The following is a 10,443-nucleotide window of genomic DNA, read 5'->3' as shown; positions in this document are numbered from 1 at the left end:
GTGGGAGCAACAATATCCTACACCGCTTGCTTGCTTCAGTGCTTTTGCACACCTGGCATGGTTCCAACTCCAAACTCTAGTCCAGAGTTGGGTGGAGCAAGCCAAACATCCCAACTTCACAAATTTACCAAGCAATCCAACTTCATGAACTTTTTTTTAGCTCTTGTTCATTTTTCTGGAGTACCTATTTAGCATGGCTCCACTCCAGAACTCCACCAAAAAATCCAGCCAAACACCCCAGCTCCAAAATTTCTTGGCCCGGGCTTGGCCCGGGAAGACAGTTCAACTGACAAAATATTTGATAAACCCCACAGTTTTTTTCTTCATACAATATCACCTGCTGTCGAATAAAAATAGCTTTTCTATCCAAAGATCACTCTCTCAAAAAGTTAGAATATGTGGTCCATCCGTAACGTCCGTGCTACGGGTACATCCGTAACGTCCGTGCTACGGGTACATCCATAACGTACTATTACAAAGAGTTCAGTACAAAGTGTCATGGGCCTGATTGTAAACTCAAGAATTCAGCACAGTGCCTCAAGTATAAGAAAAAACTATATCCTGCGTACCAAGGTTCATGTCTTACTGGCAAAACTGTTTTGATAACAGATGTTTTCAGCTACAACTATATCTAACTACACCGAAATCAACTTGTGGCGCAGTCCACCACATGCGACTTTGCACGCCCAGTAACCACCATAATTTCCTTTACTTTCCTCATAAATTCATCTTCCCCTTGTTCCTTGTGAGGCATAATCTGCAAAGAAGAAGACAGCACCCAAACCTTTGCATCCAATGTCGTAAGGACTTCCGGATCACGGTCATAATCCTGCATGCCAAAACTAAGGATTGGTTAGTAGAAAAGACAATGGATGCTCACAAGATATTAGATTAGATAGTGATGATTCGCAACCTTCTCGGTAACTAAGATAATGGTATCTTTGCCATGCTGATCCATGAGACTCCTCACTGTTTCTTGGATTATCTCTAGGTCCTATTGTAGGTAAAATAACAGGAGAAAGTCAACCATCACAATAGCCATCACTAGTAAAATACAGAATCACAGAAAGCTGTGACTATTCTGTTGCTTTAGCAGAGAACAGGAGTAGATTGATGCATTATTGTAAGAAGTGGTTCATATATTTTGCAGTCAAATAAGCAGGATAGGGCACATATACATGCTGGTCTGCTGGACTATACATCAGTGTGTGTTTCAATTCAAGACTCATTCTGAAAGTAGGCATCTTCATTTGTTTGTGCAGAATATTTTATTCAGCAGTCGGGAGAAAGGAAGAGATTACTGTACTTACATGCGCATTGAAGAAATGGTGATCACTGAAATCCAACCTATCAATTTTGAGTGGACCCATCTGCAGCAGCAAGGATAGATATTGCAATTCAGCATTGGATGGAATGTTCCAATAAATTATTACAGTTCATGATTAGTATTTAGTACAGAAGGATCAAATGCTTCTGATTGATCAAGGAAATAGGTAAAAGTGTCATAACTAGTGCAGGCCATAACGAATTTATGATAAAGCTGGACATTCACACCTTCAACACTTGCTAAGAATAGCATGTTGTTAAAAGTGTATATCGTATATTGTATTCACACCATATATAGGATAACAATAGAAAATATGTAAAGCCAAAATAAGGGGTTCTACACAAGTGGGAAAAAAAAGGGTAAAAGTAAGGCAAAGAAGTGTACCTCTTTGACTGTATGAATGAAAGCATTGGGGCAGCCAATTGCAGAAACACATAGCACGATCTTATCATTCAACACATTAAGAGAAAGTCTCCGTGATGGTTGCTTAACTTCAAAAATATGTGATGGAGCCAATCTGCTATAGAACACTGAGCATGTTGCTGCATTATCCTCTATTGTAGACCTAACTGCTTTAAGTTGCACTTGAGAAGCCTATTAAGTAGTAAATGGTAATTCAGAGACAATCCAAGTACTTATTCTTCAGGAAAGCAATAATGACAGTGATATTAATTGGCAGGAAAAGAAAAGGCTCAAATGAAAGGTAATAGTTACAGTGTATATTGGTTCAAGTTCAAACGGGTAAAGGCAGGAAAAAGACGAAAATTGGCCTTCTTGTTTCTTTAGTTTCTTATCTCTCGAACTACTTTAGCTTCATCATCCTTCGAGGTAATCGTTATTTATCGTACAGAATTTAAGTTTCAATGATAGAGAGCCCCTCAAATCTCTGGCCACGGTCAACTACACTTCAACAGCAAAGTCTTATGCATTTGGGATTTTGGGTAATGTATAAAAGTAAGCTGTAAAAAACACGGTTCTATAATCCCAGAGATTGAGACGCCAGTTTCTCCATCAACACATACCAGGTCAGCATTATGAATGACCACAATATCAGCTCGACCAAGTGCACTCAAAGGTTCTCTCATGGGTCCTCGAGGAATGAAATGAGTGTTTCCCCATGGAGCCAACCCATTAACCATCACAATCTCAACATCTCGGAGCAAGCTCCAATGCTGCCTAAAAGGAAGGGATGTACCAAAAGAGCATGTAAGTAAACTACCATAAGGATTCTTCATCCTTATATTATGTTGCCAAACAGATTTATCTGAAAACAAGAGGCCAATTGCATGATATATACCTGCATACCGTCATCTAATATGGCTACTCCAATTTTACTGGATTCCAGTTTGCTAATTGCTGAAAGCTTCTTGTCAGCATGGAAGGTTTCGGAATGATGGATGTAGCCATATTTTTGCAGCATGGAAGAAGCCACGGCTGCTCTATTTGCACCGACCCCAATCTTGGCCGAAGTGTCGGAGAGGCGCCTTCGAAGCATCTTCGGCTCATCGCCGCCCGCATAGCCCTGCGACACCAAATGTTAGCATTGCTCATCACCACAAGCGCAATGTAGCCTAGTTTTGAAGGAAAGAGTGACGAGAATGACGAGAGCAGGAGCTGACCCTTGTCAGGAGGAGCGGCGAGATGCCGAGGCGGTGGAAGCTGCGGGCCAAGAAGTCGACCATGGGCGTCTTGCCATTGCCGCCCCAGGTGAGGTTGCCAACGCTGACGACGGGCACGGGCAGGGCGCGGCGCGGGCGGAGCCGCGAGAGGAGCAGTGACGCGCGGAGGGCGGCGGACGCGGCGGAGAGGAGGGGCAGGGTGACGGCGCGGTGGATGAAGGGGAGGTCCCGGACGGCGGAGTCCGGGGTGGCGGCGAGGCGGGCGACGAGCTGCCTTGCTTTCTCCTCCATCCCCGCCCCTGTTCAGCGGCGGCCGGACCGCCGGAGAACGGATGGTTTTGCTTTGCGCCGCCGCGCCCGACAAGGGGAGGCGATTTGCGGGCCTTTCCTTGTGATGGGCTGGCATCCGGATGGGCCTTTTTTATCATAGCTTGCTCTTGGGCCCTGCCATGTCCCTTTCCTTTTTTTTTTGATAAGGAGCTTTCCTGAGCTTGGTCGTGTCTCAAAAGAACCTTCTCCTGTGGGCCCATGGTTTGGTTCATCCCTCTGTCTTGGTTCTGCACTGGATAATATCATAATAGAGCTGTCGTGATTAGGAGGAAGAAAGTGGCTGGCGACACGTCAGCTTCAGCGAGGAACAAAATGATCTTTGTGTCGTGCCATTAGTGGAGAATGATATGCATGCGCCTCATCGGAGATGACACGGGAAAGAAAAAAAATGCAACAAGAGGGATGGCATTTGGCGACGACGGCATGGCTAGCTGCCATCTTCCACCAAACGGCTTTGATTAGTGTCGATGACCGATGACTTCATGTGTATAGTATTTTATGTGCTGTGATTGGACATCTGGATTACACTATGGATCATGATGAGTTGAATTCGGACCCGTTCGCTTCAGCTTATTCAGCCGGCTTATCAGCCATCAAACAGTGTTTTTCTCTCACAGCAAATCAGTTATCAGCCACCAAATAGTATTTTTCTCTCACAGCAAATCAGTCGTTTCAGCTTTTCAGCCAACTTATAAGCTGAAGCGAACAGGCACGAAGTGTACGGTAGTTAATTAGTGACGAGAGTCCCCAAAGCATACGATACATGCATGTCAAATAATCCACGTCATAACATATGGACACTGTCCCTTGCTGCAGTTTTTGACGCCTCTCTCACTTCAGAAACTGATCTCTCTGCAGAAAGCTGTTGCCAAATTCCTGCCGAATTTGTTATGGCATGATGTGGTGGGAGTCAAAATGGCATGAATTTCGAGCATGTGTGTTCTCGTGGACCTTGTACCTAACAGGCTAACATGCACACGGGCAGAAGCAACTGCTGGCCACATGGTGTACGTGCCGCGTACACGACCCAGCGAAGTTGTTGCTTGACTTGCATGACCTACGACCCATCTTGCGAGGTCAAAATATAACATTCTGCAACTTAAACCAACGTGCCATGTGGATAGGGAAAAAAAAATAGGACATTGTATAGTAGCTATGACACATGCAATGCTATAGCTAGTGCACAACTTTTGTTTATAGTTGCATAGACATTAGGACATGTAACCTACGTTGCATTGCTCTCTCGTATCTTATTCTATACGGGTAGGTACCGTACCAAGTGGCGTCGTGGCGATGGTTTAGTTGGAGTGCTCTGCGGAGTGCAAGCACGAAAGACGAAGAACACTGGATGTTCTAATACATGATAGCCGCGCAGCATGTCATATGCTCGAGTTATTCCGATTAGCTCATACGTGTAAATTTTTTTTTTCATATGCTTAACTTGTTGCATACATACCCTTTTTTTTTCTCTTGTCCAAAAATATTCGAAGCTTTGAATAGTGAAGCGGCCAATTGATGACCTTCTATTCCGTCAATAGTGAAGTTCCCGACAGACTGTTGAGATCGATTCCAAAAAAAAAAACTAAACGTTGAGATCTCAAATTTTTAAAAATTGAGTGAAGATATAAGTTCACGATCTCGCTCCAGTTTTTGGAAATTGGGTGAACAACAGTATGACTTTTGAAGTACCCACTCCATTCTAAATTATAAGTTATTTTAACTTTTCTAAATTTATAGATATTATTATGCATCAAGATATATATTAAAAAAAAGTTAAAATGACTTAAAAAGGGGGGAGTTGATAGAAATTTCAAAACTCGTAAGCGTCCAAAAAAAGCGTTGAATAGTCAACTCACTGAGACCCCCCGCCACTCCAAATTCTCCATTCAGTCAAGGCAGTTTACCGCGCGCCATCCCGAGGATCCAAGTTCTACGTCTCCGCCTCCGCGTGACCCGACGCCCGCAAGGCGTTCGACGAAATGCGACGCCACGCCGCGCGGCGCGCGGCCATGTGGCCATGCATCACCCCGCCTCCTCCTCCACACCCCGCCTCGCGCGCGAGGGAGACGTCGCTGTGCCAGGAAGAGGCGGGCGTCACGTCACCTCCCCTCCCCTCCCCTCCCCCCTCGCTTAGCTTTTCTGACCCGGCTGCTGCTGTCTCCACTACTCCGCCTCCCGCCCTGCCGTCCATGTCACGCCTCGGCTCCTTCCTTTCGCTTCCGCCTCCCTCCTTCCCCGCCCCTTGTCCTCTTCCCACCCCCCTCCGGAATCTGGCCGCGCACCTACTTGTCGCCCGCGCCCTCGCTGGCTTTCCCGTCTCCTCTTTCTTTATCCTGCGGGCGGGGCGGGTGGGGGTGGGCGTTCCTTGTTCTTGGATCAAGGAAAAGGGGAGGGGAAAAAAACGGGCTTTATTTCTGCGACCGGCGGTTAGCCTGTCGCTCGCTGGCTCACACTCAAGCGGCTCATCCGCGCCTTCTTGGTTTGTGGCCCAGCGATTGCGGAGCTTGAGCCTCTCTTCTTGGGAGTTCCGGGTTACTTCGAGGTGAGAAGCTTTGTTGATGTGAAGGTTTTGATATTGTGTTTGGATTGGGCTTAGTGGTCTGATACTGTTTACTCGCAGGGGATTGGGGGGGAAAGGATGATCGCCGGTTATCTTAGCTGGTTTTGATAAAACTGTGAGTCCCTTTGTTGATTGAATTCGTAATTAATCGCAAGCTCAAGGATCGATGTCCGTGATTCTTCATTCTCTTAGTGTGAGATCAATTAATTTGCTCCCTTCAGCTTCACTATCGTTTTCCTTTACTGTACTAATTGGTTTCTGTTTTGGCACAGGTTTGAATTGTTGAGAACATACTGGGTTCGTAACTTTTTGGCGCTTTCATCCTTCCACTCTCCCTAAGGTATGGGATTAGCAATTCCCTGCTTTTCCAGTCATGCTATGCCTTTTGCTACTAATACAGAAAAGATGCTCACTGATGAATGAGACCCTTTCCATTTGTGGTTGTCCAGAAAACATATTTTCCATTTGTAGTTGTAACTCAGTGGTTTCTCTGAGTTCTTCTGAATCCGTTCTGTTCTTTGCTGCAGGCTAAAGGAAATCTGATCATCACATAAGGTCGAGATCATGAGTTGGTTAAATAAAATTTTCAAGGGTTCAGTAAACAATAGAGTTTCAAGGGGTCACTATGATGGAGACTGGCATGAAGGCCATTCATCTGATTACAACAGAGTAAGCCTCTACGCATGTGCTTTGCTGTTAAACAAAATCTGCCATGTGCATTCCTTTATCCTTTCTAGTTTCTACTGTTGCTAGTCATTTCTTGTTCATATAACCTATGCCTAAAAAAAGTTTTAGGCTTATACCTTTAATGTGATTATTCATGTTCTATAGAATGAATGTTCCCGAGACATAAGAAATGTCATTCAAATGTCGCTTATGCCCATTACTGTAGGATACTTATGGTGACAGTGATAATGAGGATATAGATCGTGCTATTGCATTATCGCTAGCAGAGGAAGATCAAAATAAGGGGAAAGCAGCTATTGGTTAGTGCTGGCCTGACTATTCATATCCTCCTACTTCTTTGTTTATTTTATCATTATTGACTACCTTACTCCCTACATAAATCCTTTGGAACAATGGCTTTGGAAATGAAACTGATCTATGATACACCATTTGCTTGATTTTGACGTAGATACTCACTATGATTTGGAGGAAGACGAACAACTTGCAAGAGCGCTGCAGGAGAGCCTGAATGCCGAGTCTCCTCCTCGACAGAATGTTCCTGTTGAGAATGTGCCTCCTCGACGGAATGTTCCTATTGAGGATGTTCCTCCTCAACAGTATGTTCCAGCAAAGGAGCCACCTCCACATGTTTACCCAGGAAGTGGATTCAGGTGCCTATTTCTTCCACTGGTTTATTTGGTATTTTAGTTGTAAGAAGTCATAAAAGTCTCTTTCCGTTTCATTTCTCTATTAGAAAAATGGTCTAAACATTATGGTCTTCTCATGCTACCCTCCCTGTAGACATATAGGTAGTTGGACAAAGGCAGTGATTTTACCAAAATCCATGAGCACATTGTACACAAAATAAATATGAGAGTTTTCCATTTTTTTGCACTTAAAGTAAATGTGTTCTTTCAAGGTAGAGTTCCCTCCCCCCCAGGCTGATATGAAATTCAACTGTTAATTGGATGATAAATACATATAGAGGCAAACACATATGCTACCAGGGCATGTGTAATTAAGTCATCGTGTGCAGCTGTAAATTTCTTGGTCTGTTCCGTTTGTCTATTAGCATTTTAGCACTGACTTGACCAGAAATCCTTTTATTTGTGTAGGACCTGTGCTGGATGCCATAACCCAATTGGCCATGGCCGTTTCCTTAGTTGTATGGGTTCAGTTTGGCATCCCGACTGCTTCAGATGTTTTGCTTGCAACAAGCCCATATCCGAGTATGAGGTATAAGGGAGTAGTAATGTTTCCATTTACTAGTGTTCTTCAATTAGATCAACTGATTTTCGCTAAAAAAAATTAGATCAACTGATTGATGATAGTGATTTTGTGCAGTTTGCTATGCATGATGATCAGCCATACCACAGATCCTGCTACAAAGAGTTTTTTCATCCAAAATGTGATGTTTGTGACAACTTTGTAAGTGTACACAATTCAATTGTATGGATAAGCATGAAGGTATTAGTTAGAATTATATTTTTGATCTGTCTATATAACTGGTTATTATGTTTTACTTCCCTAGATTCCAACGAATAGAGATGGCCTCATCGAATACCGAGCACATCCTTTCTGGATGCAGAAGTACTGTCCTTCCCATGAAGATGATGGCACTCCTAGGTGCTGCAGTTGTGAACGAATGGAGGTCAGTGCGGTGTTTTATATCTGTCAATGAGAACAGTTGCCCTGGTCGGTTCCTGGGTGGAAGCCGTTCAGTTTTCACTTTTCACTAACATTTGAAAAATGCCACTTATTTACTTGGAATCAGCCTAGGGAGATCAAGTACATAACATTAGATGATGGGAGGAAACTCTGCTTGGAATGCCTAAATTCTTCGATAATGGATACTCCAGAATGTCAACACCTTTACATGGATATTCAAGAATTTTTTGAAGGATTGAACATGAAAGTAGAACAGCAAATTCCATTACTTTTGGTTGAGAGACAGGCTCTGAATGAAGCATTGGAGGCTGAGAAAAATGTAAGTGATATGAAATGGTTATGCGGTGTGCACAATACTTCACATGCTCCCAAACTTATGTAATTTTATTTTGCTTTGTTTAAGGGGCACCACCTACCCGAAACCAGAGGTCTATGTCTTTCTGAAGAGCAAATTGTCAGAACGGTGAGTTCTTTAAATATTGGTGCATTACTCTGTTCATCTGACCACTGGCACAGGTAAACTTTAATATCTGCATCTACTGACTGATGCTATTCTCCCAGATCCTAAAAAGACCACAGATCGGGCCAGGAAACAGAATCCTAGATATGATTACAGGACCATACAAGCTGTCTCGGCGGTGTGAAGTGACTGCAATCCTTATATTATATGGTCTACCAAGGTAAATTGTTTTAACTTTTTTTTTCCTCTGTTGTTTTATTTAGGCCATCCATCAAATCAAGCCTTCCGCCAGTCCCATTGTGAACCTTTAGTGGACCATGAAGCTATGATGTTCTTATGTTTGAAGCATATAGCTACATAGATCTTCTTACTTCTCATTAATAAAATGGCTACGCAGATTACAAACTGGTTCCATTCTAGCCCACGAGATGATGCATGCATATCTTCGTCTGAAAGGTAACTTTATGCTAATAGTTTTTTAGGCTTCACATGTACTACCTTTATTCTCTTTTGATAGGACAATTGATTGCTATCATCACTTTGTGCACTCGTATTGCTTCCATAAAAAAGGACCATTGCTACTCCTATTGCTGACATGATTTTCTTTCTATAGGATTCCGAAATCTTAGTATGGCGGTTGAAGAGGGCATCTGCCAAGTTCTGTCCCACCTGTGGCTAGAGTCAGAAATCATCGCTGGTTCTAGTAGCAACGTCGCATCCAGCTCAGCAGCATCGTCGTCGTCTTCGTCATCTTCAGCTCCTACCTCTTCCAAGAAGGGCGCAAAGACCGAATTCGAGAAGAAGCTCGGGGCATTCATCAAGAACCAGATCGAGACGGATTCTTCGGAGGCGTATGGAGATGGGTTCAGAGCTGGCTATCCGGCTGTCGAGCGCTACGGTTTGAGAAGAACCCTCGATCATATTAAGCTGACAGGGTCTTTCCCCTATTGAAGCAGCGGAAGTAAAGGAGGGGCCCATTCTTCGACTTGCGAGGATGCTGCACATTGGCGGATTTTGGTTTGAAACTTTGAATTATACATATACATACCAAAGGAGGGAAACATGTTGGGTACTTGATTGCAAATAATACATGTAAGTCTTCGGATAAGGAAATTCTGTAGTTGTTTCTCGTCACAGCGGACACATAAGATGAAGCAATGAGGAACTGTGTCTTTGCTCAGTTCTGCAGTTCCCTTTTACACAATCACATTTTAACCCCCCCCCCCCCCCCCCAGCAGAATAGTTTTTTAAAAAAGATCATTAACCACGCTCCTTGAATATTATCCAACAGATTTATTTGCTGAAGATTTTTTTTTTTGGAAATTTCGTTTTTACTATGACTCTCGCCTTGGCGGCATCTTCTGAATTTTTTTCTATTTATTATATGTCATAATAAAAAAATTGCAAATCTATACGTATTCAGCCGTTTGAAACGGCTATAGCCAACTAAAATGGCGGAATGTGCACCGTAGCAACCTTAACAGGTGGAATTTCCCTTCTATGAGCAGCATATCTTCAAAAAATCATAACTTTTTCATATGAACTCGGATGGAGATAAAATTTACACGAAGATCTTGATGAGATTTACAACTTTGTAGTTCAAACATTTTTCATTCGAAATCATCTTGGTACTTAAATAATCGACACAATGTTCAGAAAAAAAAGTTTGAACTACAGAGTTGTAAATCTCGTCAAGATCTACAATTTTCATGTAAATTTTATCTCCATCCAAATTCATATAAAAAAATTATGATTTTTTGAAAATGTGCTACTCAGAGAATGAAAATTCCACCGTTCAGTAGGCTATAGCCGT

General features: G+C 43.0%; 2 protein-coding genes across 4 annotated transcripts; one reads left to right on the top strand and one right to left on the bottom strand.

The window, feature by feature from the left end:
- Positions 1 to 397: 397 nt before the first annotated feature.
- On the bottom strand, positions 398 to 3,328 carry LOC117847450 (probable tetraacyldisaccharide 4'-kinase, mitochondrial). Of its 2 annotated transcripts, XM_034728668.2 has the most exons (7): positions 2,947 to 3,323; positions 2,625 to 2,849; positions 2,350 to 2,499; positions 1,712 to 1,921; positions 1,311 to 1,370; positions 914 to 994; positions 398 to 829 (listed from the first exon to the last, which is right to left on the bottom strand). In XM_034728668.2, the coding sequence occupies exons 1-7, from the start codon at positions 3,235 to 3,237 to the stop codon at positions 647 to 649; spliced, it is 1,200 nt and encodes a 399-aa protein (XP_034584559.1). In that variant the 5' UTR covers positions 3,238 to 3,323; the 3' UTR covers positions 398 to 646. The 2 variants fall into 2 exon arrangements, with proteins under 2 accessions (XP_034584559.1, XP_034584560.1); XM_034728669.2 differs by lacking the exon at positions 2,350 to 2,499 and having other exon boundaries at positions 2,947 to 3,328.
- A 2,126-nt stretch (positions 3,329 to 5,454) lies between these two features.
- Positions 5,455 to 9,810, top strand: LOC117849889 (protein DA1-related 1). Of its 2 annotated transcripts, none has more exons than XM_034731623.2 (14): positions 5,455 to 5,818; positions 5,897 to 6,027; positions 6,109 to 6,176; positions 6,364 to 6,505; positions 6,729 to 6,822; positions 6,972 to 7,173; positions 7,618 to 7,738; positions 7,847 to 7,930; positions 8,034 to 8,153; positions 8,277 to 8,489; positions 8,574 to 8,633; positions 8,732 to 8,850; positions 9,028 to 9,086; positions 9,244 to 9,810. In XM_034731623.2, exons 4-14 carry the CDS (start codon positions 6,401 to 6,403, stop codon positions 9,579 to 9,581), a joined length of 1,515 nt encoding a protein of 504 aa, XP_034587514.1. In that variant the 5' UTR covers positions 5,455 to 5,818; positions 5,897 to 6,027; positions 6,109 to 6,176; positions 6,364 to 6,400; the 3' UTR covers positions 9,582 to 9,810. The 2 variants fall into 2 exon arrangements, with proteins under 2 accessions (XP_034587514.1, XP_034587513.1); XM_034731622.2 differs by having other exon boundaries at positions 5,456 to 5,818; positions 5,897 to 5,951.
- The last annotated feature ends 633 nt before the right edge of the window (positions 9,811 to 10,443 follow it).

Source organism: Setaria viridis, chromosome 3 (assembly GCF_005286985.2).
Source record: "Setaria viridis chromosome 3, Setaria_viridis_v4.0, whole genome shotgun sequence".
Lineage (NCBI taxonomy): Eukaryota > Viridiplantae > Streptophyta > Magnoliopsida > Poales > Poaceae > Setaria > Setaria viridis.
Note: the sequence above shows the minus strand (reverse complement) of the source record. Positions and strands in the feature narration are given on the sequence as shown.

Excerpts from the sequence above, each read along its gene's own strand:
- LOC117847450 (XM_034728668.2), bottom strand. The coding sequence starts at position 3,237 with ATGGAGGAGAAAGCAAGGCAGCTCGTCGCCCGCCTCGCCGCCACCCCG. Across the intron at positions 2,850-2,946 it reads CGCCGCTCCTCCTGACAAGG|GGCTATGCGGGCGGCGATGA; the intron begins GTCAGCTCCTGC and ends TTGGTGTCGCAG. Across the intron at positions 2,500-2,624 it reads TATTAGATGACGGTATGCAG|CATTGGAGCTTGCTCCGAGA; the intron begins GTATATATCATG and ends CCTTTTAGGCAG.
- LOC117849889 (XM_034731623.2), top strand. The coding sequence starts at position 6,401 with ATGAGTTGGTTAAATAAAATTTTCAAGGGTTCAGTAAACAATAGAGTT. Across the intron at positions 8,490-8,573 it reads CATTGGAGGCTGAGAAAAAT|GGGCACCACCTACCCGAAAC; the intron begins GTAAGTGATATG and ends GCTTTGTTTAAG. Across the intron at positions 8,634-8,731 it reads AAGAGCAAATTGTCAGAACG|ATCCTAAAAAGACCACAGAT; the intron begins GTGAGTTCTTTA and ends CTATTCTCCCAG.